This window comes from Dysidea avara, chromosome 4 (genome assembly GCF_963678975.1).
Source record: "Dysidea avara chromosome 4, odDysAvar1.4, whole genome shotgun sequence".
Lineage (NCBI taxonomy): Eukaryota > Metazoa > Porifera > Demospongiae > Dictyoceratida > Dysideidae > Dysidea > Dysidea avara.
This window is the reverse complement of record NC_089275.1, coordinates 10,340,119-10,367,852: the sequence shown is the minus strand read 5'-3', so window position 1 is coordinate 10,367,852 and position 27,734 is coordinate 10,340,119. Positions and strand designations below refer to the sequence as shown.

The following is a 27,734-nucleotide window of genomic DNA, read 5'->3' as shown; positions in this document are numbered from 1 at the left end:
GGAATCGGAGGCATCCCACTTCTCAACAGGTGGACTATCAACCTTGATTAGTACAAGTTGGTCAAGTCAGTTTTCAGATAGATGAGTACGGCTGTCATGTTTGATTATCTTCAACTGTGAGAAGATGCTTTCTAGGTGACCATTTGAAAGAGAAGGCAAAGCAATAATTCAGTAACGCCTAATACATTACACCAGTGTTTCGCATCAACATAATTGAACAACTTCCACCAGATAACCTTGTAGTCATTTTGTATTGTTTGCTGTACAGGACCATGTCATCCCATTCATCTTGAACAGTGGAAACACCGATGTCTGCCTTCTCTAAAGGCACACTAAAGTGATGGCATATTGCCTGTAATGAGTTATGCCCGAAAGAAGGAGAAGTCATTTGTTCCCAGCCTTGTGTAGCAAAAACCGTCATGGCATGTGTGTAAAGGACCAATTCTTCATCTTGAGCTTTCATCCTACTAACCAGACACTTACCTATATCATTGAGCCAGACTTTGTAATCTTTACTCAAAGATGAAAGTGCTTGTGGGTGTAAGTGCAAATCAGTACCCTGGTATGTGACAATTGTACTACTGCCACTGGAGGCTTCTTTTTGTTGAATTCATCCTAGAACTTTCTTGACAGTTGGAAAGTCTTCGAAATTTTTCACTTTAAGTTCCTCTAGACTCTTCTTTGTTCTTAAGAGCGCTTCAATAGCCCTTACAATGCACAGCTCCTCCTATTGTAATATTTTGCTGAGTATTCCGATAGGCTTTAAAACGTCATTAAATCACAAAACCTTTGACTTTCTCCATCGTAACACGTAGCCCTTTAATTTCTCTTGATCATCTGACTTGGCTTTTCTGTCTTGTGACAACATCGTTAGGTGATTCAGGTAAGCTCCGTATCTGTCAATTAACCGTGCCAATGCAGCCACTTTGTGAGAAACAAACCTTGTTCCACATGCTCTGGGTGGCCTAGTACCTCCTTTCATAGGCATCTCTGTTTCTGTCAAGCACTCCTTCAGGTTGTCGACAATCTCCTTCAATTCATGGCACTTTTTAGGTGAATTCTCATAGACATAGTAAATCTGCAACAACAATTTCTTTGAAGCAAGTATCTTTCAAAGCATCTTTAATGGACAATTCCAACCTGTGGGCAAAGCACCAGGAAACAACTAACCATAGGATGTTTTTCAGGAGGTAACTCTTTCAGACCACTATCACTTCCTATGTTAGCATTGGTGCCATCACATCCTAGCCCTACCATCTAACTCCTCCATTCTACTCCCATGTACATCAGAGATTTCTTCACACAGTCATACAAACCCTCTCCAGTCCCATGTGCAAGGTGATGTACTGCAAAAAAGTTATCCCTAACATGCACTGTGCCTTCCTCAGCACTGCTGTATGGATCAGAGAAAAAAGCTAAAAATAACTCTTCCACATTGCTGCAATCAGTGCTACCATCCAACAGCAACGAGAAAAACTTAATGTTACTCATCTTCTCTTTCAGTTTCCCTTGTAGATCTGCAGCAATAGCTTCCACAAACAAGGCATAGCCATGATCATTCCGGTAGCTAGCTCCAATCTCTACTCTGTGTTTCTCCTCAATATCACATAGAGGCTTCATCTTTTTGAAAGATAGGATTTCTTTTGTTACCATATAGACTTCTAAGCTAGTTTGAATTTTCGCTTCAACTTATGCTTGGTGGCTTCGTCCATCGATGGTTGCAACAATGCTTTAGCGATAGGCGCGTAATCACAAATATTTGTTGAGTGCTGCTTCCAGTACAAGGGCATTGTGCACTTGTGCATTTCCCTGTCTGCGTGGTCCTTGAAGGCTGATGTTCTAGTGTTCTTAGAGCCATTAATAAACGCTAGGTTGTAATTTCAAAGTGAAACTAACTGTTCGTTAAACTGAATACAGATGGCACACTTCAGAGCTGACACGTGCTTGCGGTCACCTTTGACAGCATCATACTTCAGCCAAACAGTCATGTCCAAGTCTTTTTCATTTTCAACGATCCGTTTATCTACAGTTCTTCTTGTTAAAACTCTTTGTTTTGCTTGTCCTGACATAACTTCCGAATAAATGACGAGTTTATCGTACCACAAATCTCCGGAAACTGTCCAGTGACCAACCGTTATTTCGCACACCAGTACTGTATGCTCCACTTCTACCAATCTGTACACAAATTAGAAGGTAAATGTGTTATAATATGCTCTTTTTACACCCTCCTCCAAATTTGAAAAGAATCCAATAAGGCTTGCACTAGTTATGACAATTTTTGTCAGTATTCTGGAAAGAAAATTATCAGCAGAAAAAATATGAAGAAAATACGACAAACTTTGAAGACATGTATAATCACTGGATTGAATTACCCCAAAACAGAAGATGTCATACCCTGAGTGACTTTTATTGACTATTTTTGCTTAGCTGTTACCAGTGTTGGGCGTAACGTGTTATGTAACATTGTTACGTATTGCAGTACTGAACTAATATACAGTAACGCGCTACATTTCTTAAGCTAGCGATATCTATTGCATAGTTATTTTACTGAAGTAGTGCATTACTATCTGTTACTTAAATATTACCTAATGAAGTATCTTTATACATTATCTAATATGTAATATAACATAATTATTACTAGTTATAAACTTTTAAACTATAGCAATATATAACTGTAACACATTTCATCGCAGTGGCAGTGACGTGTAATAAGTAATATATTGCTCTTTAAAAGTAGAGACCCAACACTGGCTGTTACTAAGACACGAAGGCGTGAAAATAGCATTACTTGCTTCCTGTAAAATGCACGCTTGTCGTGTGCCCGAACACGTTGGTTTCCTTTGACCACACAACACACTATTGTGTGCCCTGATAATGATGACAAATTACATGGGTACTAGAAGACAATACTAGATAATACTGGGTACTAGATGAGTACACTATGAAGACAATAATGATGGTGATACACACTTCTGGTTATTTCACTAGTTACTAAAGTTTTCTCCTTTAGCAAGCAAGCTTTGACTAAGTGTGATACATGCCAAACAAGCACTAGTCTAGTATAGTCCTTTGCAGAAAAACTTAGTTTCATGCATGCATGACATGGTGGACTGCTTACAGACTGTCAGTTCAAAAAGCAATTTTAATTGCTACTCACCATCGCGATTATGTGCCTTGGTTTTCTGGAATCACTTTATAAATATATCATGTGCTTATGGTGCAGAAATCCAGCTGAATATGTAACTATAAATAAATGTTTGTATGTGCTTGGAAACATGTGTGAATTACTCAAATGCATACATATAATAGTGTACGTTTGTAACAGTTCACAATGCTACTGGTGTGTGCATATGTACATATGAAAAATCGAAATTATAAAATATGCTTGAGGGTCATTGCATTATGCTTTTTATAAGTCAAAATTCACAAGTGGTTCCCTCATTTTGTTAAAGTATACTTTAGGAGGTACATGTATATCTTCATAGTAGCGAACTTTCCCTAGATTGAATAACATAGCGAGTTGTACATTTGTGGTAGCTGCAATCTTCTGTATCCTGTGTCTAATCACTCCATTACAAGTATAAGTGATGATGTGGTATATGATAATGAAAGTGAATTGAACTGCAGCTATGGCAACCACTATATTGGTAGAAGTATCTGTGTCTTGACTGTACAACAAAATGAGAAACATCATTTGAAGATAAATTATAAACATTAACTCATTCAAGTTTTTAAATTTTATTTTAAATGGTCGAAACCATCCCTGCAATACTGCTATGATAGTAAGCAACATAATGCTAATGGTGAGGTTGATATTCCTATCCAGTGATGATATTCCATAGAATACAACTCTTATCACAAGTTGTATACCAGTCCAGTAGTAGAATTTGATCTTGTATGGTCCTTGATAAGCATCCAGTAGTGGTTTAAATTTTTTGATGAATTTAAATCTTGATAAGGTTTTTGTGAACAGGAGAATAATATTGAATGGTAGTAGAAATGAGAAGAACACAATGCATGTTATAAACAATATGGCAAATTTAACTCCAAACAGAGGTACATTAGCATCGACTGACCACACCATTGTTGTATGTTCACTGGGTAAGTGGATTATTTTTGAGTAATAAAATAAAACACTGGATATTGTAAGGAGTATTTTAGTATAGGACAATAGGAAGAGTGTAGCAAGTACTGGTAGTGCTCTACGTGCAGTGAGCCTCTGTATTGTAGTGGAGTAACGACTTGTTATGATGAGTGATGTAGCAATGAAGATGAGGTAGAAGGGAAATGCTAATTGTAACCACATCTTAGCATAGTCATCCATACCATTGTAGAAACATGTTTGAATACCCAAATCAAGATTAGCTAGTGAAATGAATGTGTGGGCTGGTGTAACTTCGCTTGATGGAGGAAAGAACACTGGAGTGTTGATAATGATGATGTTAACGTATAAAATAAATGCATTGATAGTTCCATCAGTTACTGTGAGGTTGAGAATAAAGAGTAGTAACACCAACACAAGACCTGCTATTGCAATGGGTACAATTAGAAACAGGTAGATATTTGAACATTGTTGACAGTGAGAGGAACCAAATACAGTACTGAGACCTTGTTGACAATGTCCACACAATATACCAGATCTGTTAAACTGACATTGTGAGTTAGGAGTGGAGAAGTGAAGATGTGATGAGTAAGGTAGGCAGTAGTGGAATGGACAGTGTAGTGAAAGGCTGTATGTTTTATGAGGTATTGGTACTATCCATATATTGGCTGGACGTTGTAAAGTTTGATCATTGATATTACATTTAATATTAAACTTGTAAAGAAATGAAGGGCATTGACATACACCATTCTTCTTGACAAAACCAGGTGGACATGGCAGTTGTTCAATGTAATAAATGTCTGTTACATCATCACCATCACTAAATCCTTTAAGGTATAGTTCACACCATCCTTGTGTTGGGAATGCGATTGTGTATTTTAATGATGTACGAATGCCGTTTTTAATGGTTTTTGTTAACTCGGAAGAATTAGTTACAATACAAGCTGTTGATGGTAGCCAGTCTGCATCATTCACAACAGTGATTATTATTATGCTATTATAAGATTTGAATTGTTTTGGTGTATTTACGTTTTCTGGATGAATATTTAGTGTCATTGTTTGACCAGGATATATGGCGTCCAACAAATCTTTGTAACAATCATAAGATATTTCAGTGTCACAAAAGCATAGGTTCTTCTTTTTCACAATTAATTGTGATGGTGAATTGTATATCCCGGATTGGTTTACATATCTTATGTATTTACTGTTCACTTCAAGTGGCATCGCAGTATTAAACGCTGATCCTGGTAGCCATCTGCAGTGTGTAGTAGGCAGGTTCTTAACAATGCGCTGTACTAACCATTTATTACTGTCATCTAATAGTATAGAATAGTTGTGAGAGCTGTACTGATCATCTAAAGACACATCACTTAAATATTGGAAGTAACAAGGTGGATGCTCATACAGGTTTGGTTCAGTGGTTCTGTGTGACACAAAACTGAGAACATTATTTTGAGTGATATTAAGTTTGGTACACTCCTCCATATAAATAACAGGGTATGTATGGAGATGGGAAAGTTGGTAGTCAAAAATTGATTCTGTACTAATGTTTGCAAATTCAATGTAGTTAGAACTTGTGATGTTAGTATATCTCAGTTCAATGATGCTGCTGGAATTACTTATGTTCTTAAATATTATTGGACCTCTTAGATGTAGGTCAACGTTTTCTAACATGACAAATCCTCTTATTAAATTTCCTATGCTATGCGAAAATGTTGTATTAGTAATGGTGACTTTAGTAGTAAATGTAAGCATCCATATAAATGCTACCTTTGTAAGGATCACTACATTCTTATTTTGAGTAAACCTGCAATTGGCAATGTGTATATCCGGACCACTTTTTATATGAATAACTCCATTATTCATGTGTGGATTTACATAATGATTGGAAACTGAACAATTCTCAAGGCATACAGCATTACCTTGTTGAATCGTATAAGATTTTATGTACAATAAATTATCATGATTATTTGAAAAACTACATGATTTGATTATAACAGTACTCTTTCCTAGTCCTGTGTTATTGTAGCGAATATGAAATATTACATAGTTGAATTGAATTGATGAATTTATGAAGCTAACTCTCACTTTGTAAGTCTGCTGGTTGAATGTAACCTTTACTTTTGCTTTAGCATTGTTGATATCATTAATGTGATAGTGGTCTATTGTAAGACTGTGATTCTCCATATCCACTGTAGTGTCATTGTAAATAGTTATCATGGCATTGTTTGTGATATAGGAGAAATGTGAGTCACCCAAAATGTTGATGCCAACTATACCATATGAGTTATGGCTCTCTTCTATCACGACATGTCTCAGTTGAACATTTGTACATTGTTTGATCAAGACTGTAGCATTGTTATATTCATTACCCAAGCAGCTCCTAATTGTTATATTAGTTGCTATCAAGTTAGTAATATTAGTCATTACAATACCAACTGATGAGTTACACTGGATGACCGTGTCTGGTGTTGTACCATTAGTTGTACTACCAATGAGTGAAATGTTGTGAACATTTTGTATGATGAGATCAGTGTGAAGATGATGTAGTCCTGTTAGGAAGAATAGTTGAGTGTTAGAGGTGAAGTATTTGGTGGTATTGAGCAGGTAGTGTTGTAGGTTATGACAATGATGACATGTAGTGTTAGGGTAGTAGTGATCATCAGGTGTCACATTGTAGACATTACTAGTTGTAATGTGAAGTAGTGATGATAGTAGCAGCAGTGGAAGTGTAAACATGATGACCTAAGAATTGCCAATCATACAGTATGGTAGTATTGTATAGTAGGTATCATAAAGATTGACACTTTAAAGTATCACTTAAAACTAGCCTAACCTTTGCTTCATGACAGCTTACAGCTACTATATGGACACATACCGTAGCTACAATGTATGGTAATTGTTGTGTATGGGTTTTGTGTTAAATATAGAAAAAATTTAGGTATAGAAAAACAAAGTATGGTTAGATGTAAATACAGTATACAAATACTGACGTGTGTACAGTATCAAGACACACGATAGTGTGTCGTGCGGCCCAAGAAGCCGGCGCGCCACACCGTGAGTATATTGACAGGAAGAACGAAAACGTCATTTTCACATCTTTGTATCTCGGTGATCACTTATCTGATTGGAACCAAATTTGCTACACAGTTGCCCGCCAGCCAAGGGAGTCTACATTCCAAATTTGAAGGAAATCGCTCCAGACATTTCCGAGATACGAGCTGCCAAAGTTTCGTTTTTTTTTCTTCGTTTTTTTTTTCTTCTTCGTCTTTTCGCACACTTGCAAAAATTGCTATAACACGCAAACGCGTACTCCTATCGCCTTGAAATTTGGCACACAGAAAGGGAGTCCAAAGGCGAATCCTAGCATCAAATTTGGTACAAATCCGATGAATGGTTCAGGAGTTATGACCGATTATTCGCGTAAAACAAGATCGATTTGTTGTCACGCCTACAGGGTAAACCGCTTCATGGAATGAGTTGAAAATTGCTATGTAGATGGAGTAACATCGTAGGAGTGCCTTTTGGTGGTTTGAAATGAATCAAGATAAAGACCACGGAGATATGACACAAAACCCAACCTGTGTCACAATTACGCGATCGATTTTTATGAATAAAAAGGTATTAGTTTTCACGCCTACTAGGCAAACCGCTTAGAGCAATGAGCTGAAAATCGGTGTATAGCTGGAATAATCTTCATAGAAAGTCCTTGCAGTAGTACAGAAGAATCGGATTACAAACCACTGAGTTATGATTCGAAAGCCAACTCCGTGTAGCAAATGCGAGATCGAGATACTCTAATAGAACAGTCACCCTAATAGAGCATTTGGCTAATTTATTTACTCCATTATAGAATTTTATTACATCACAAGTTATTCTGTAGGGAGTTCAGCTGCAAACAGTTAATCTTATAGACAGTTCAGCAAGAAGACAGTCACCATGTGGAGAGTTAAGCAAATATATCACTATAGAGATTCAGAACATTACAAGTCACGCTGAAGAAAGTTCAGCTATAAACAAGTCATGCACTGTGTAGAGAATTCAGCTACAATTAAGTCACTCTCTAGAGAATTCAGTTACACAGAATTCAGCTACACACAAGTCACTGTGGAGAGAGTTCAGCTACAAACAAATTACCCTTTAGAGTGATCAGCTACAAACAAAACACTTTGCAGGGTGTTCAGCTGCAACAAATCAACCTTTAGAGCGATCAGCAATGAACAAATCAACACAAATCTACCTGTAGAGAGATCAGCTAGAAACAAATCACCCTGAAGAGAGTTCAGCTACAAAAAATCACCCTGTAGAGACATCAGCTAGAAACTAGACACAATGTAAGGAGTTCAGCTACAAGCAATCACCTTGTAGAGAGATCGGCTATAAACAAATCAACCTGCAGAGAGATCAGCTACACACAATTCAACTTGTAGAGAGATCAGCTACAAACAAATCACCCTGTAGAGAGATCAGCTAGAAACTAGACACAATGTAAGGAGTTCAGCTACAAGCAAATCACCGTGTAGAGAGTTCAGCTACAAACAAACCAACCTGTAGAGCGATCAGCTAGAAACAAATCACCCTGAAGAGAGGTCAGCTACAAAAAATCACCCTGTAGAGATATCAGCTAGAAATAAATCACCCTGAAGAGAGGTCAACTACAAAAAAATCACCCTGTAGAGAGATCAGCTAGAAACAAATCACCCTGAAGAGAGGTCAGCTACAAACAAAACACTTTGCAGAGAATTCAGCTACAAACAAATCAGCTTGTAGAGAGATCAGTTACACACAAATCAACCTGTAGAGAGATAAGCGCTAGAAACAAATCACCCTGTAGAGAGTAGCTACAAGCAAAACACTCTGTAGAGAGTTCAGCAACAAAGAAACCACCATGTAGAGAGTTCAGCTGCAAACAAATCACCTTTTAGTGAGTTCAGCTACAAACAAATCACCCTGTAGAGAGATCAGCTAGAAACTAGACACAATGTAAGGAGTTCAGCTACAAGCAAATCACCCTTTAGTGAGTTCAGCTACAAACAAATCAACCTGCAGTGAGATCACCTACAAAAAAGCACCTTGTACAGAGTTCAGCTACAAACAAATTACCCTGTAGAGAGATCGGCTACAAACAAATCAACCAGTAGAAAGATCAGCTACACACAAATCAACTTGTAGAGAGATCAGCTACAAACAAATCACCCTGTAGAGAGATCAGCTAGAAACTAGACACAATGTAAGGAGTTCAGCTACACAAGTAAATCACCCTGTAGAGAGTTCAGCTAAAACAAATCAACCTGCAGAGAGATCAGCTACAAATAAATCACTTTACAGACAGTTCAGCTACAAACAAATTACCTTGTAGAGAGATCGGTTGCAAATTAATCAACCTGCAGATAGATCAGCTACACACAAATCACCCTGTAGAGAGATGAGCTAGAAACTAGATACAACGCAAGGAGTTCAGCTACAAGCAAAATCACACTTTAGTGAGTTCAGCTACAAACAAATCAACCTGCAGTGAGATCACCCACAAAAACGCACTTGTACAGAGTTCAGTTACAAACAAATCACCCTGTAGAGAGATCAGGTAGAAGAATTCACCTTGTAGAGAGTTCAGCAACAAAGAAACCACCATGTAGAGAGTTCAGCTGCAAAAAAAACACCCAGTAGAAAGATCAGCTAGAAGAAGTTACCTTGTAGAGAGTTCAGTTACAAAGAAACCATCATATAGAGAGTTCAGCTACAAAGAAATTACCCCGTAGAGAGTTCAGCTAGAAGAAGTCACCTTGTAAAGAGTTCAGCTACAAAGAAACCATCATGTACAGAGTTCAGCTACAAAGAAACCACCTGCACAGAATTCAACTACAAACAAATTACCCTGTATAGAGATCAGCTAGAAGAAGTCACCTTGTAGAGTGTTCAGTTACAAAGAAACCATCATGTAGAGAGTTCAGCTGCAAACAAATCACTCTGTAGAGAATTCAGCTACAAAGAAACCGCCATGTAGAGAGTTCAGCCTCATACAAACCACCTTGTAGAGAATTCAACTACACCAAATCACCTTGTAGAGAAGAAGTTACCTTGTAGAGAGTTCAGCTACAAAGAAACCATCATGTAGGGAGTTCAGCTACGAAGAAACCACCATGTAGAGAGTTTAGCTGCAAACAAATCACCTGTAGAGAGTTCAGCTAGAAACAAATCACCCCGTAGAGAGATCAGCTGGACGAAGTCACCTTGTAGAGAGTTCAGCTACAAAGAAACCATCATGTAGATAGTTCAGCTGCAAACAAATCACCCTGCAGAGAGTTCAGCTGGACGAAGTCACCTTGTAGAGAGTTCAGCTACAAAGAAACCATCATGTAGAGAGTTTAGCTGCAAACAAATCACCTGTAGAGAGTTCAGCTAGAAACAAAATACCCTGTAGAGAGACCAACTAGAAGAGGTTACCTTGTAGAGAGTTCAGCTACAAAGAAACCATCCTGTATATAGTTCAGCTACATTTCAAGTCACCCAGTAGAGAGATCAGCTGCAAAAAAATATCCTGTGGGGAATAATGGGCATGTAATAAATATATGTATATAATTTGTATAATTACTAATGAAATCAAAAGTAATTTAAGTACTAAAATTCTTCTTTAAGTTCTTTTCTTCTTCCTGTAGTAAAGAAAAAAACACATGGGTTAAAAAATCCCCAAAGCCAGCCATAGGCCGGCTTTGCAGTATACAAATACAAAAAAAAAGTGATATCTAATCAAAAACAGCCAAGCTGTAAAAAAAGGTGCGGCCCCCAAAAAGGCCATGGTGAAAAAAGATGTGAAATCCAAGGTGGCGGCCAAGAAATGGCTGTGATGGTAGGTTAATGGTTACATTTTAATAACGACAATTCAGGTGAATTTTGTGCCGCTTGGTCTTGGCACCAAATTCACCTGAATTGTTGTTATTAAAATGTAACCATTAACCTACCATCACAGCCATTTCTTGGCCGCCACCTTGGATTTCACATCTTTTTTCACCATGGCCTTTTTGGGGGCCGCACCTTTTTTTACAGCTTGGCTGTTTTTGATTAGATATATACATAGTCAACATATATAAGTACTGCAACCTGTTTCTTATCTGTTTCTTAGCAGTTATACGTAGTACTTTTGTATTTGTCTGTGTATCTTAAATCAGCCACTGTATTTTTGTGGTGGTTTTGTTTTTGATTATATACGTACGTACAGTGATGTATACATACTCACTGAATGCAGACAGAATAACGTAAACAGTTTCAGCATCTATTTTATTATTGTCTTTCAACAAAGAAACATTCAAAAGTTTCCATGTTGTGCTCAAGCTTCATTTAGTGCAAATAGTATTCAGTTACTCTAGTACACACAGGATGTTTTTTTACTATCTGAAGAACAACAATAGTATAATAAATTATTCACAACTTTCCATTGTAGCATTTTTGTTAACATGTTCTCTATGGAAAGTAATACATGGATTTACCCAGGTTTAATGCACTGAATTGGTAAAATCTAGAATGACGGTAGTTTGTCGTGCGGCCAGTAAGCCGACATGCCACGCCATAAGTTTATTGACAGGAAGAAAGTGAATGCGATTTTCACACATATGTAGCTCCGTGATCTCTTACCCGATTGCAACAAAATGTACAGTAGAGATGCTCGCCTGGTAGGGGAGCTCACATACCAGAAAATGACTCCAGAGATACAAGCGACTAAAATTTTGGCTTTTTTTTTTGCACACTTTGGAAATGTTATAAAACACATTATCGCAATGAAATTTGACACACCTAAAAGGGTTCCAAAAGTGAATTTTAATATCAAGTTTAGTGCAGATCCAGTAAAAACTTTAGGAGTGATGACCGATTATTCATGTAAAAATAGAATGATTTGTTGTCTGCCTACAAGGTAAACTGTTTCATGGAATGAACTGAAAATTGGTTTGAAGATAGATTAGTTATCATAGGAGTTCATTTTGGTGGTTTGAAAGGAATCAAAAAAGACCATGGAGATACATATAAAGCAAAACCAAAGGTGTGTAACAATTGTGTAATATTGTTTTGTGAATAAAAAACATAAGTTTATACCAGGTAGACCACATAAGGGAATGAGCTGAAAATTGATTTGTAGATGGAATAATTGTCATAGAAGACCGATTAGTAGTATAGAATAATCAGATTAATAGCCAATGACTATGATGCAAAATCCAACATGTGTAGAAAGAGCACGATAGAGATATGTACAGTCACCTATTAGAGCATAATTATTTACTCTATTAGAGCATTCAGTTACATAACAAGTCACTCTATATAGAGTTCAGCTATGTAAAGTCACTCTATAGGGAGTTTAGCAACAAAAATGTCATCAGGTGAAGAATTCATCAACAAAAAAGTCACCGTAGAGGGAGTTCAGCTACAGACATATCACCCTGTGTAGAGTTTTAACTACCAGCAGGTCACCCTGTAGAGAAATCAGCTATCCTATAGAGAGTTCAGTTACAGACAAGTCACCCCAGCTACAAACAGTGGAGAGTTCATCTTCAAACAAATTACCCAGTATAGAGTTCAGCTACAAAAAAAATCACCCTGTGGAGAGTTCAGCTACCAATAAAGTACCCAGTGCCGATTTTGATAGTGTAGGCCGAAGCCTTTGGAGAGTTCGGCTGAAAACAAGTTACATACCTAGTGGAGAGTTCAGCTACAAACAGGTTGCCCTGTAAGTATTTAGCTAACTGCAAACATAACCATCCTGTCAAGAATTCAGATACAAACAAGTTACCTATAGAGAATTCAGCTACAAATAGATCATCCATTAGAGACTTTGGTTACAAGAACAAGTCACCCAGTAGAGAGTTCAGCTACAAAATGTCACTCTGTAGAGAGCCCAGCTACAAACAAATTCCCTGTGCTGCGAACAAGTCATCCTTTAGTAAGTACAGCTACAAAGAATAGAGGTTTTAGTTCCAAACAAATTAATCAGTAGAGTTCAGCTACAAAGAAATCACCCTGTGGGGAGTTCAGCTACAAACAAGTCACCCTGTGGGGAGTTCAGCTACAAACAAGTCACCCTGTGGGGAGTTCAGCTACAAACAAGTCACCCAGTAGAGAGTTCAGCTACAAAAGAAATCACCCTGTAGAGAAAGCAAGTAACTCTGTAGAGAACTCAGCTATAAAGTGGAAATTTGGTTACAAGCAAGTAGGGAATTCAGTTACAAAAAGTCACCTGTAGAGATTTCAACTACAAGCAAGTCACCTGGTAGAGGATTCAGTGACAAAAATTTCATGCACACTGTATAGAGAGTTCATCTACACACAAATCACCCAGTACAAAGTTCACTACGTACTGTACCTGGTAGAGAATTTAGCTACAGACAAGTCACCCAGTAGAGAGGTCATCTGGAAACAAGTCACCTTGTAGAGAGTTCAATGAATAAATCACCATGTAGAAAGATCAGTTAGAAATAAGTTATCCTATAGAGAATCAGATAGAAATAAATCACCCAGTAGAGAGATCAGCTACATACATACAAACCACCATGTGGAGAGGTCAGCTAGAAACAAGTCACCCTGTAGAGAGATCTGCTAGAAACATATTACCCTGTAGAGAGATCAGCTAGAAACAAATCGCCTTGTAGAAAGTTCATCTAGAAACAAGTCATCCTGTAAAGAGAAGAGCTGGAAACAAATCACCCTGTAGAGAGATCAGCTAGAAACAAGAATCCTTGCTACTGGTAGGATAGATTGGTACATGTGATTTAGACAGATTTGTTTTGTTTAATACATAGATATCATTTTAGTGTATTGTGGTTAGTCAATTATAGTACATCATAACGCATCAGGCAAAGAAACTTGAGTATGCGTGAGGTGCCATTATAGCGACAGAAGTGTCCATGTACAACTGGATTTGATTTAGTTTCATGTCATATCTACCATAACAACTTGAAACACAGTAAACTTGACTACAGCCAGTTACAAGCCTACTGATGAATTTATGCTGGTCTTAGGGCACTAGCCTCGGGTAATTTGTTTCAGTAGCTGGTACCCTCCAGCTGTGTAGCACTTGACAGCCAATGCTGGGGGTGGTAGCCAAGGGAAGTCTGTCTTGGGGTGAAGAACACCTGTTAAAGGGACTGTAAATCAACAGTACAGTGGCCGAAGCACATTTAAGTTCATTTCTTGGATGTTTTGAATAGAGCATATTCATGTGACATCACAAATGCAGCGTTTGTTTAAGACACGTGCAGCATTTATTTGAGACGTGTAGATAAAGCCCCAATGGTACAATAGGAAATAATTACTTCTTCGTTCTTTCTAACAGACCTTGTACAGGAGCAGCTATTTCGTAACTATGTGGTAACCACCTATGAATAGGTAACAACGTACTAGAAGCATGAACTTGTAGCTGGCCTAGTCTACGTCCTGATGTAGCAGTGGAACACTTCATTTTGTGTATAGGCCTGGCGGGCTCCATGATCTTTTTTTTCAGAAACCATACTAATTATGTTCGTATCCTTGTAGTACTTTATTTTCTCCATTGATAGGCAACTACTGCACTTCCACTAAGTGGCTGTTCAGTGCATTTGTGACGATGAGAAAACATGTGGAAGAATTGTTTCATCTTGGCCCATGCATAGTTTGTTGACACCAAAGGTAGAAAGAAAACCAATTCGTGCAGTACGGCAACAGTCTATTAATGGATATACTACACAGTCTATTAATGGAAAACACATACTAGAGGTACAATGGAGTAGCTGGTCTGTTTTTTGAAATATTCACCACAGTGCCTGCCATATCGTGACATGCGTGGGTATACAGATGGGGTGTTCTAATACAATATCAGAAAATAGGCTAGCTACAAGATTGTACTTCTGGTATACTATTACCCATCCACTGGTGATTACCACATATAGCCACGAATTGGCTGCTACTGTACAAGATCTGGTGGAAAGAACAAAAACATTATATTTTGTGTTGTAGCATAGGGTTTCCCTTATAGTGCTGAGCGATAGTAAAAATTTTACTATTACGATAGTTACTCATTAAATATTGCGATAGTGAATACTATCCCGATAGTTTATGAAACACTTTGCTCTTAACAAAGTCTTAGTTGTATAGCTATGATTTGTAGTCATATAGAAACTTACTTTGCATGCACAGGACATTTGTTAATTAACTGTGTGGGCGGCCGATGAATATGTACTTTGGTATAGCTTTTATAGGCCACTACTTTGTAAGAAAGCTGGTATAATTAACTGTAAAACAGTATAGAAGGGTTGTTGATACCATTTTAATGCAGATCTGAGCTTATCATAACTATCACGATAGTGATATCCCTACTATCGCGATAACGATAGTGATTTACTATCGCGATATATCGCACTATCGATACTATTGCTCAGCCCTAGTTTCTTACCACACATACTTTAAGTGCCTAGTTTATAATTTCTTTGTGAATACGCTCTATATGTTTAAGGATCCAATGAAGGTAGAGAGATGCGAGGAAACACAATTGCAATGGCACGGAGAACGACGATTTGACAATTTTGTTTACATCTACCACATCATAAAGTAACACGCATACTGTTGGGGCTACAGATTTTTAAACTCTCCATGGGCATATATTTTTAATCTATTTGAGTCATTTTTCTGTAAGCGATGGTTTGAATAAAAAGCTTGCCTATTTTTTTTGTAGCATGCTTTTTTTTTTTCAAAATGCATGCTTGTGGGAACTACTGTAGGTGGGTTTTTGCTGAGACGGTCACATTTATGTTAACAGTCACTACTTGTTTAGGTTTTATGATGATATTTGAAGTGATTCATAGTATTGTTTCAGTAAAAGTGTTACTGTGTCACCTGTTACATATTATATTTACTACATTAATGTTGTTTGTGCACCTGTGTGCAGGATAAATATGGCCGTACACCACTGCACATGACTGCTATAGATGGCTTCTATCTCAGGACGGAAACTCTTATTCACCATGGTGAGTCCTTCATGCTTAGTGTGTAAAACACCATGTATTACCACAACGTGTACATGCGTGATTATGCTATTATATAACAAGTAAAATTATGACACTTACAAAGTGCCATTGCAAATGTGTACATACGTAGGTGCACGTGTGGAGATAACTGACAGTGAAAAGAACACAGCATTGCATATTGCTGCTAGACATGGCCATGGTGTGGTAGTGAAGACTCTCATTGGTAATGGGGCTGACATCTTCAAGTAAGGCCGTTGTCGAAATTTTAATAGAACTGTAACAACTGTAACAACTTTCTTTAATAACTGTCAGGATTTTATAGTGCAATAGAAATGTTACAATAAACATTTCATAGGGTGGGAGCTAGTGGTATGCTGCCAGTTCACATGGCTTGTCTGAATGGTTATTCCAACTGTGTGGAGAATTTACTATCTACTGGTAAGTATGGATTAAAAGAGAAACAAAATTCATGTAGGGGTTCTTTAAAGTTCCCCAGATTAATTTTCATGGTAGGCTATTAATTTTTATTGAATGCAAAAAAAAATTAAGTATCCCAATTACTGTTCTTTGTGATTTAGTCTCGTGCATTTTTTTACTGCTTTTGTGTCTTCTATTTTTGTGACAGAGCGTAGTGTGATGTCAAACTTGGATGACAATCGTCGGTCTTGTCTCCATGCTGCAGCTTGTGGAGGGTGCGTAGCTACATTATGTACAGTAGATAACAGCTGAGCATTTTATTGATGTATTGTTGTATGGAGATATATGTATGTACGTACGTGTGCTGGTACAGCTAAACCCTATTTAAGTGTACTCATGGATTCAGATCAAGTTACAGGGGGATATGTGTTATGTTGTCAACTTACAAGCAATCAAAGTACATATTATGTGCAAACATTTCCTTTGTCCTTTAGCATTTTCCTATGGAGTGCATAAGTTTTGTTGATACCTTTGTAGAAGTGACTGTACATTGGTAATGATAAAGTTTTGTGCCCATATCTGAAAGTTGTCTATTCTTTAGCTATCTCACGTTCGGCATGTGTGTATTTATTAGTGATGCACTGTTTCCCTAGCGATCCGATACCAATACATTTGAGGCAAGAAATGGCCGATACCGATACTTTGCCCCACAGGCATTTCTCTCAAGAAACAGCTAGTGATTTAGCTTACTAAACTCATTTGCTAATCCCATCAACTGCAGTTTGCTGGTTTTGTGGCTATCAATTACACTAAGATAAGGCCACTCCAATTTGTTTTTATGTTTCTGGTCATCTGAAGTTTAGTTTTAGATGCGGGCGGGCGGAATTCAGCAACAAAGCAATAATGAAGTGACTGCTCAATTAGAGTATTTTTGTGATTTTCTGACTGTTTTATTAGAGTATATCGATCCGTACTAAGCACTATATGCTCATTTCTTGCAGGTTTTCACTGACAAAAGACATATAGTGACACGTAAGCAGTTAGATTTAGCATATTTGTAGCAGCCCAATATTTGTTTCTGAAATCCAGCTTTTTCAAAAATCTGATGCGGGCATATTCCCCATGTATTTCTGAAATTTCACTTTCTGTAAAGAAGGATGCGGGCGGTGGACCAGAAACATAATTACCAATTGGAGTGGCCTAATAGTTTATGGCTTCAATGAATCTTATTTCGTGGCTTACTTCAGTTTCCACTGTATTAATAATGCTAGTAGTTGGCTTCTTGTAAGGAATTCATGGCTTATATCAGCTTTTGCTCAAGTCCATTCAATGCGCTATGTACGCCGCCATCTTGATGAGAAAGTAATTAAATGGCGTCGTTTAAAGTATGGGTTGGTGTCGGGCATTTATAGCTTTACCGATACAAGTTCGATACTGCCAAAATAGGGCCGATACCGATACTAGTATCGGTATCGGTTCATCACTAGTATTTATAAGCTTGTCCAAGTTGCATGCACTGGTTAAGGTGTTCATGTCCACTCCACATGCATACCTCTGAGTATAGCTATCTATACACATGTGTGTTTTGTCTGTTTATACTCTACCTCTTTGATAATAGGAGTGTTGAGTGTTTGGAGATGATGATCCATGAAGGATGTGATGTCAATGCTGTTGATGCTTCTGGGAGGTATTATTGTGTAGATATGTCATTGTGTGTATATAGATACAGTGTTGGGGCACTTCTCCAGTATAAAATTTTGTAATTCGGTTATTTGTTTGAAGTACGTATGTTGTATTATCTGTATGTCTGCTATAGGACACCACTACACTATGCAGCTTCCACTGCCCAGTTCCAGTGTGTGCTTAGTTTAGTTGCTAATGGAGCATTGGTCAATGTCTTGGACAATAGCAAGAGGACACCACTTCACTATGCCAGTTCAAGTGATGGTGATGCTAATTAAGTTCTGACCTTTATTGATACAGTGTATGAGATGGTTGCAACGGTCTATGTATGTAATTTTACGCCTTGGCACACATTTGCATGTAAATCATAATCATTTTCATAACTTGTCTATAGCTTACTATTTCCAGGCGTTTTCCAATTTAATTCTCTTATTTGTTTATAGCTGTGTTACCCACCTGCTCCGCAACTCTGCAAAGACTGCTCAAAGAGATGACAAAGGGTTTTCTTCTCTACATTATGCTGCTTTGAATGGGAACAGGAATGCTGTCCGAATAGTAGGTTGACTTGAAAATACAGTATATAAATAGGTCTAATATAGGAGTCTTAATACAGCAACAAGTTTTTTTTGTTTTATTTTTACGTGGGGAAAGGATAGCCAGGTTCTCAGTCTGCATGGTGATCAATCACCTGCTGAGCTATAATGTCATTGTATGCTTTAGTTGTAGTGTATAGCTATTTTCCTTGTTTAGGTTGAACATAACTGTCAAATATTCTATATTGTGATATGTTATTATGCATAGCTGCTGGACTCAATGAGTGATGGGAGTGCATTTGGTACAGCCAACTGCTCCACTACACCATTTCATCTTGCTGTGAGTTAACTACATTAATACATTAAATATTTTACCCAGTAAGATACGTACGTCCTTAACATGAAGTCCTAACTGCTGTATATTACACTCAGCTACAATGCATTCTTGTATATAGGCCTACTACAACCACATTGGGGTCATTGAAGAACTGCTGTCAAGAGCCAGCATTAACCTTGACATTGTGGATGACAATGGTAAGTGTGCTTGACTGTATGACTTAGTCACACTTTATATTATGCATTGTCATCTACGTATAACTGCTTCTTTTCTTGCCTAGGCCGTACACCCCTGGATTTAGCATCTTTTCAAGGCCACAGGTGCAGTTTAGTGAGAGCAGTTTAGTGCATATATTTATATACCTAAACAGAGACATTGTGGAGTTGCTGCTGTCCAACAGTGCTACACTGTTTGTCGCAGACAACATAACCAGAAGGACTCCTTTACATGCTGCCGGTTAGCTAACAGTCTATGTTGTCACAAATTCCACACGATGGAGCCACAGTTGTTCGGTACTTTTGACAAATGCTGAAGTAATGATGGTTGAACAACTAAAGATTCATTACATGCATGTTACACACATTAGATTTTTACAAATTTGATGAACTGATCATGGTTTTAATGTGGTGCATTCTGTAGCTTGCAATGGACATGCTGACAGTGTGCAGACAATGATGAGCTATATGACCAATTCAGCTCACATTGACTGTGTGGATTGTTATGGCAGGTATAAGGTGTATGTGTTAGGCATGCTTTGTTGAATGCAGTGTGGCTACACACATGCATGTACGTTAAAATATATCTAATGTATGTACGTGTGCACATACATATACATACTTGCAAATCAGTGTAGTGATATTTGCATGTGATTTTTTTTTAAGGACTCCACTGATGTTGGCTGTCATGAATGGCCATTTTGGTGTGGCTCAAATTCTGGTGGAACATGGTGCTCAGGTTGATTGTGCTGACAAGAATCTTCACACTGCTCTTCATGCAGCTGTAAGCTAACACATGGCTTTAATGTCATTAAAGAATGCATACAGTACATGTACAAGGGAAGGACTGGGTAGGATTTGTGTATAACTATTTAGATACGTAAACGCAGTTGAACATTTTTGGCTATGGCTTCAATACTTTTTGTAAAATATATTTAGGCAGCCAATGGGACTGAAGAGTGTGTTGAGATTCTGATACAGTACAAGGCTGACCCCACCGTCTCGTAAGCTATTTGTATGTGTAGTGTTATATACACAACTGCATAATATATACTGTATACACATAGATATTTTCTGGGTTATGTATTTACCCAATGTGTGTATCTCAATAGAGATTACAAGAGTCGTACTCCTGTTCACTTTGCTGCTCAGTCTGGACACTCTGGACTGCTTATCACTTTGCTACGTGCTGGAGGCTCACCAACCTGCCCTGACAAAATAGGCTACACTCCTTTGCATTGGGCATCTTACAATGGTAATCTCGTTCGTGTATATGTGTGTGTTCTATTGACTGTAGCCAGATTACTAAAAAAAGATGTGCGTACCTTGTGTAACTGTTTAATGTGAAGTGTTTGTTTCATTGTGTGTGTTTTTCATTAAGGATGTTGTGTTGTTACTTTACAGGACATGAGAAATGTGTTGATGTTTTGATGGAGGTGAGTTTATACCTGCAGGCATATAGGTACCAAGTTTTGCTTTCTTCACATATAGCCAGCACTTCTTTTGATGGAGACATGAATGTCCAATGGCGGATCCAGGATGGGGCATTTGGTTGCAAATGCCCCCCCTCTCACTTCCACTGAATGATTGAAATATTAAAAGACCTAAAATTTATATAACTCATCAAAATATGCATATTATTGCATGCAAACTCACCTAAAACAAAGTCAAACAATTGTCAAATCGTCATACAGCCTTCATACGTACTAAGCACCTCTATGACTAATTATCGTGTTGTTGGTATTTAAGACATTTATAGCCTTTTAAACAGCTTTCAATGCTTCACAACCGTCTGCAAAGACCAAAATGGTAAATTCAACAGTGAGCCACTGCTTCAAAAATAACAAGACAATGTGCTCCCTGTTTGTGCCCCTCCCCTTGCCAGTTCCTGGATCCGCCCTTGATGTCTGTTACACATTCAAAGCTAACATATACGTTTTGATGATCTCTGAATGTCTGCTCTTTCATATTACAGAATGATGCTGACCTCACGGCCGGGAGCAGCTTTTCTCCACTGCATTGTGCCATGTTAGTCATGCTTCGAGATCATGTTTGTGTAATGTGTATTTACATACATGTGTGGTCTTTTCGTGCGCATATACTTTGTCTGTATTATAAATTTGATCAGCATCAATGATCACGGCTACTGTGCTGAGAACATCTTGGACACAATGGTGGGTAAAAGCATCAATGTGGATGTTGTTGATGAGTGTGGCAGGTAATAATACTACCTATTGTTAACATGAGAGTGATTATGTCGTGGGTACAGGGCAGCTACCCATGCAGCAGCTTTTGGTGACCACGTGGAGTGCTTGCAGATGTTGTTGAAGCACAAAGCAAAAGTTGATGTTATTGACAACCTCGGCAGAAGCCCACTAATGCTAGCATCTCAATTGGGTCAATTCAATGTTGTGGGTTAGTTGAACATTACACAAGCTAAACATGCTGAACAAAGCAAATGCTACTGTGAGTAGGGATGGAGTATTTATGGAGCCTGTGTTGCCATGGTTACAATGTCTCAAATTTTACCCATACGTATATCACTGATGTACATGCAATATACTCCAATATAACACACAAACATTCTAACAGTATATCAGTTCATGGTAACTTTAAGCAACCCTGGGTCTGCATAGCAGCCAGCTACAAAATCACTGTATATATAACTTCAGTGGCCACTGTTCAACCAACAATCTGGCTATGCCTTTTGTGAATACTATATAATCTGTCTGGCGTCTTTGCTTAAGAGTATTCAATTGCAAGTAGTAGTATTCATAACAGCTTACTGTACTAATTATAAAATACTGCTTACCACACTATAACTGCCACATTTATAATTTTATAAAGACAAGATATTTTTGGCTTGATTACCCTATGTTAGAATACCAGAGATATTATTACTTTTGGCTGTCATTCTTATAATTTACTAGCTGCTTTATATCAGACTGTAATTTTATTATACACTTTGTAAACTATCGGAGGAGGGTGGAAGTGCTGCTCAAAAGAATTATGTTAATTGCATACCTCTGTTTAGAATTTCACGTGAGCCTCAATAGTTGCAATACAAAACTAGCGAACAGTGGGGATCACTGGGTATTTAGATTGTATTTTGTGTAAGCATTACAATGATGTACTTTGTTTTGTAAAATCACTTAGTTTTCAGCGCAAAACTGATGAAACACTTTCGCGCGTAGTACGCTTCAGGTATGTATGTATATTCTTCAACAAGACAATGATGCCATACTGTTAGACCATTTACATGATCTAGTTAATCGCAGAAAACAAGCATTTTGCATAATTCATTTTAACGGTACTTAAACCGCTTCCACCCTCCTCTGGTAAACTATGTAGAGATGAGTAGAATTTGTTTTTTACACTGGGACGCCTCAAACCTACAAATAAGTTGCAAGGCCACAACATATATCCAGCAAATTCTGCATCTTGCACTTAAATATATTTTCCTTTACATACATACAGCATATCTCATGGACAATATTTTCCTTGAAAAGTTAAAGCTGACCCAGCAAGATCAGTTTGGAAATACAGCATTGCATCTGGCTTGTATCAAAGTAAATCTTGTACAAAAGTGTAATGCACTAACTTTTGTTTGTGTTGAATGTTTGCAATTGTGTGTGTGTGTGTGTGTGTGTGTGTGTGTGTGTGTGTGTGTGTGTGTGTGTGTGTGTGTGTCTGTGTGTGCACGTCTGTGTGTGTCTGTGTGCACGTCTGCGTGTGTGTGCACGTCTGTGTGTGTGTGTGCACGTCGGTGTGTGTGTGTGTGTGTGTGTGTGCACGTCTGTGTGTGTCTGTGTGCACGTCTGCGTGTGTGTGCACGTCTGTGTGTGTGTGTGTGCATGTCGGTGTGTGTGTGTGTGTGTGTGTGTGTGTGTGTGTGTGTGTGTGTGTGTGTGTGTGTGTGTGTGTGTGTGTGTGTGAGTGTGTGTGCACGTCTGTGTGTGTGTGTGTGTGTGTGTGTGTGTGTGTGTGTGTGTGTGTGTGTGTGTGTGTGTGTGTGTGTGTGTGTGTGTGTGTGTGTGTGTGTGATTTTAATATATTGTACATACTTCCTGCTGTTTGTATGTACTGTATGTGATTGTTTAATGTATCAATTACAGGGTCATGAAAACTGTGGGCTGACTATCCTAGAGAAATGTGGTGATGAAATAATGTCCATTGCCAATCAAGACCAAAAAATGTTAGTTTTATTATTGTCAACCTATGAATAGATATGTAGCAAGTAGAGGAGGTTGAGAAGCACTCTAAGCATCACCTAATGATATTGTCCTTATTTGCATTGTTTTATGATTCACATAATTAACCCTCAGTGGTCATAATACAAAACTGAAAAATGAGAGGGTTAGTTAGATATTCAGATTGTATACTTCACATTTGTTTCAATGTACTTTGTAAAGATTCTTGAGCCCTGGGTGAAATTAATAAGTTACCAAACTTGTCATGTACATACATACTGTACATATTCTATAAACGGAATAACAATGCTTTACTGTATTATATTGAGATCTCCTTTATAAATGAATTTTGCGTAATTTGTATGTGTCCAACCTCTTTAATTCAACTTGTTCTAAGTAATTAGATATGTATTTCATTTTTTTTTTTTTTGTAAAATTATGTACTTGAACAATATGCCAAATAACTATCATAGGCCTCTTCATGTGGCAGCCAGGAGTGGTTGTGTGCAGGTTGTGCAGAATCTAGTGACAAGAGGAGCTGATTTGTTTTCAGTGGATAACGAAGGTAATAAAGTAGTTTTGCAGGCCATGTAATATTAGGTACGTACAGTATGTTACAATAATGCATGTTTCTCAATAGTTAGAACCATTTTATAACAAGGGTGATTTTATCCCTGCTATGAAACAATGAAAAACATTGTGCAATTCATTTAGGGGTGGTCCACAATTTTCTGCTTTTTCACGAGCGCACAAACCGTACACTAGGGGAGGGGATAAAATCACATGTACGCTTTTTTGAAATGTCAATCACATGAGTTCTTTTCTAAAATGTCAATCACGTGAGTTGGCGAGAAATCCGAATGTAGTGATAAGGCTCTAGTAGTAAACCTCTACTGCTACTTATTCAGTGTCCAATTACAAACGGTGGACTAAAGTCACCTGATGCTGTTAATGCATTGGCCCAAGCCAACATATGATTGGACGAAATTGTGCTTCGGCAACTCAGCGAACTCTGGAAAACAGTGTAACTAGGGTTAGCTACCAATGAAAAGAAGTTTTATGAATCTACTGGTAAGACGGTTATCAGCGTAATAGCACATACCACAGGCTTTATATACCTTTATAACAGCACTTACTTTTCTTTCTCTTTAGTCTTAGCCTAGCAATTAACACTGATAAACAGTTACAACTGAATAGCTTGTAGCTACACTGCTTGTTGCTTTTGTTTTCTACCTGCAGAAGATGTTGTTGTGGGTTTAGGAATACTGTTGGGTATGGGAGGCTGGATTATGTGGGTACTAATTTGTTTACACTACATAGATGTGGTAGTTGTGGGTTGCCTATAGAGAAAACCTGTCTCTGCAGTGTTCACCCACTGACTACCCAACAAACTAGTACTACTGTTGCTACTACTAGTGTTCAGATGGTTTTGTATGAACACGTTGAAGATAGCCAAGAACTGTTTCTATGATGTGTATGTACACATTTGCAAATGTGCATCAGCTGCAGGTACTAATGCCCATTATGTGTAGGAATGTTTCTTTCAGAGTATCAGCTTCAAAAGCATTAAAATGATAAGATGCCTAACAGACAAAACAAATACCTGCTATAATAATACATCCATGTGTCAACATTTATGCAGTACGCTTTGGGCTGGGGGGTTAGAAAAAAGAGTACTAGTTGTGCACTTGCAAAAAGGCAGAAAATTGTGGACCACTTCTTAAGAAAATATGTACATGAGAGAGTAGTTAGAATTACAGTATGTGAGTACAGGTATAGCAATGCTCCATACAGTGTGGGTATTGCAAACTACAAAAGTAAAGTTACTTTGTGCCTTTAAAAAATGCATACCGTGGCTACGTATATTGACACCAGCTAATAGTGCATGTCTTGGGCAGTCTTTGGTGGGATAAGCAAGACACTGATATAAAGTTTAAGTAGCAACAGTGAAGACATCAGTTGTAATGAAAGACTTTATTATTACAAGTACACGGAAAAGTTTGGAATTTTCAAGTAGAGTAGGGACCATAGCACATCGATAAAAGTACTGAAACAAATTGGAGTAGGCGCTATATTAAATCACAGTAAAACAATAAGAAGTGTTATTATCCCTACTGTGCATTTCCATTATGGTATCTTGAGCACAGTAGGGATATAACCCTTCTTATTCTTTTACTGTGATTTAATATGGTGCCTACTCCAACTTGTTTCAGTACTTTTTATCACTGTGCTATGGTCCCTACTCTAGTTGAAAAATTTTTCTGTGTAGTTGTATGTTTACTATTTTTGTAAATAATTATTATGACTGGTGAACCCATGCATAACACATCTGAAATGGCACCGCGCACCCCAGCTATATCAATTATTGTCTAAAAAGTGAAGTATCCATTACGCTTCCTTGTCAACTATGTTCAACTAGTTACACAGCATTTTGGATCAAGAACTGTTCAAAAAGCACCTCTGCAATCCACGCATAAACTAAAAGAAAGAAATGGTGCCATGCGCTCCAGTTATATTATCGTCTGAAAAGTGAAATATCCATTACGCTTCGTTGTCTGCTATGTTCAACTCGTTACACAGCAGTATGAATCAAGAACTGTTTGAAAAGCACCTCTTCAATCAAAATAGCCACTACGAAAAATACGGACAATTTCCATTACGAAGGGAAGCCATCATGTGTTACCACCAAATCGACATTTTTCACTGTCTGCAAAGATGAATGATACACAAAGGAGGACACTGGTAAGTCGATGAAGAATGCATTGTACATACTGTGGTATGCCAAAAGGCACCAGTCAGGCCGAAGCAATGTTGAACAGTGAAAAAATCAAGCCTTTAGCCTTAGCCGTTATCGAGTTACGCTTGTCTGAAGGCATCAGGCAGTCAGTCAGTAGAAAATTCTGTTAAATAAATTATTTTTTAAATTCCATAGCAACTTGTTGAAAACGTTTCGGGTCAATCTGAAAGTTTGTTTGGGCTTAGTTTTACCTATCCAATACTACCCCATCGTTGTCAGGGAAAATTGAGGCTGGTTTTTGGGTGATATTATTCTGTGGGCCATGCCTACTCCTTTGTGGTCCCTACTATACAGTAACTATCGTACTGTATGATGCTATGTAGTCAGTTATTGTTCTGCTTTGAAGTAGATTCAGTTTTTTTTCTTTACCAGTGCTCCTTCTAAAGTTATATTCTTGAAACAAAGGAGGACTCTAGCTGGCAGTTAGTTTTGTAGTTACTGTATGTGTTCCGGCATGGACTAAATCTACAAGTTTTGTCTAAGGTTTTTTTTATGGTCAAACAGTGTCTCAGTAGTCCTGGTCACGTTATATTTATGGTAAACATGATTAATGTAATAGCTTTAATGTATGCTTGTATACATTGAATGAATAAATATTCGACTATAGATGCACTGTATAACACTACCAGTGTAACACTGTAAGGTGGTTTTGTTATACATGTAATGTGTATCATCATCATCATTAGGTTATATGCCAATTTTGTGCTGTGCTCCAAGTATAAAGATTGCTGAGTGCCTAGACTGCATCTTGCAAGCTATGCTGAATGCTAAGAAAGAAAATGACTAGCTATTAAGCACAGGAGTGTGAATGTTGAACTGTACACATTTTGTAGTATATTATTAGGTACTTTGTAGAGAGGTTTATGCAGTATTGTACTATATTGTACAAATTTTGTGTTGTGTGAAAAGTTTAAAATGTTATAATGGTAATGACATGGTACCAAGGGTTTGCACGATTGGTTTGTCAGATTGTCACAGTTGATGTATGCACCAATGGCGGATATAGGATGAGGCATTTGGGGCAAATTCCCCACCCCCTCCTCCACCCCACTGACAATGTGTAGGAGCCAGCCATACTTCTATTAAATACTAAGGTCAAGGTCAAGATCAGTTTATGAAACTCATGAAAATAATGCGTATTTTAATATATATTTATTACAAATTCACCTGTAGTGAGGCGGTTAAGTCATACAATCGTTCACTTTGTGATAAGAGCACCAAATTTGGTGTGGTGATACTTTACTTCATGCATTTTCATTTTAGGATGGGTACCATTAAAAATTACAATGGTAAACCCACCATTATTAACATTTTTGAAAAGCTTTGAACCAAGGAACCTTACAAACGTACACTTCTTAGCTCTACATGCATTCAACATATAAATGAACATGAAAACATGTTTGTGTGTAGCAAGAACATGTTTATAGTAAATTGCTTGTATTTTTCAGTATAATCATGGCCACACACTAGAGCTGCATT

General features: G+C 37.7%; 3 protein-coding genes across 4 annotated transcripts; 2 read left to right on the top strand and 1 right to left on the bottom strand.

Annotated features, from left to right (window-relative positions):
- Window positions 1-3,190: 3,190 nt before the first annotated feature.
- LOC136254495 (uncharacterized) lies at window positions 3,191-17,849 on the bottom strand. Of its 2 annotated transcripts, none has more exons than XM_066047199.1 (2): window positions 17,743-17,849; window positions 3,191-6,847 (listed from the first exon to the last, which is right to left on the bottom strand). In XM_066047199.1, exon 2 carries the CDS (start codon window positions 6,839-6,841, stop codon window positions 3,410-3,412), a length of 3,432 nt encoding a protein of 1,143 aa, XP_065903271.1. In that variant the 5' UTR covers window positions 6,842-6,847; window positions 17,743-17,849; the 3' UTR covers window positions 3,191-3,409. The 2 variants fall into 2 exon arrangements, with proteins under 2 accessions (XP_065903271.1, XP_065903272.1); XM_066047200.1 differs by lacking the exon at window positions 17,743-17,849 and adding an exon at window positions 11,201-11,265.
- Window positions 15,899-18,461, top strand: LOC136253541 (serine/threonine-protein phosphatase 6 regulatory ankyrin repeat subunit A-like). Its single transcript, XM_066046209.1, has 7 exons — window positions 15,899-15,931; window positions 16,005-16,083; window positions 16,214-16,328; window positions 16,439-16,521; window positions 16,709-16,775; window positions 18,119-18,187; window positions 18,317-18,461. The coding sequence occupies exons 1-7, from the start codon at window positions 15,899-15,901 to the stop codon at window positions 18,459-18,461; spliced, it is 591 nt and encodes a 196-aa protein (XP_065902281.1).
- Window positions 18,462-18,629: 168 nt separating this feature from the next.
- On the top strand, window positions 18,630-27,188 carry LOC136254059 (serine/threonine-protein phosphatase 6 regulatory ankyrin repeat subunit A-like). Its single transcript, XM_066046721.1, has 17 exons — window positions 18,630-18,738; window positions 18,985-19,056; window positions 19,172-19,250; window positions 19,334-19,373; window positions 19,424-19,509; window positions 19,693-19,780; window positions 19,935-20,052; window positions 20,208-20,272; window positions 20,381-20,523; window positions 20,673-20,704; window positions 21,244-21,296; window positions 21,397-21,486; window positions 21,538-21,683; window positions 22,746-22,837; window positions 23,384-23,463; window positions 23,932-24,023; window positions 26,942-27,188. Exons 2-17 carry the CDS (start codon window positions 18,997-18,999, stop codon window positions 27,040-27,042), a joined length of 1,365 nt encoding a protein of 454 aa, XP_065902793.1. The 5' UTR covers window positions 18,630-18,738; window positions 18,985-18,996; the 3' UTR covers window positions 27,043-27,188.
- Window positions 27,189-27,734: the final 546 nt, after the last annotated feature.

Coding starts and splice junctions, on each gene's coding strand:
- LOC136254495 (XM_066047199.1), bottom strand. CDS start 6,841: ATGTTTACACTTCCACTGCTGCTACTATCATCACTACTTCACATTACA.
- LOC136253541 (XM_066046209.1), top strand. CDS start 15,899: ATGATATTTGAAGTGATTCATAGTATTGTTTCA. Junction 16,084..16,213: donor GGAAACTCTTATTCACCATG/GTGAGTCCTTCA, acceptor GTACATACGTAG/GTGCACGTGTGGAGATAACT. Junction 16,522..16,708: donor GGAGAATTTACTATCTACTG/GTAAGTATGGAT, acceptor TTTTTGTGACAG/AGCGTAGTGTGATGTCAAAC.
- LOC136254059 (XM_066046721.1), top strand. CDS start 18,997: ATGAGTGATGGGAGTGCATTTGGTACAGCCAACTGCTCCACTACACCA. Junction 19,374..19,423: donor GCATCTTTTCAAGGCCACAG/GTGCAGTTTAGT, acceptor ATACCTAAACAG/AGACATTGTGGAGTTGCTGC. Junction 20,273..20,380: donor AAGGCTGACCCCACCGTCTC/GTAAGCTATTTG, acceptor GTATCTCAATAG/AGATTACAAGAGTCGTACTC.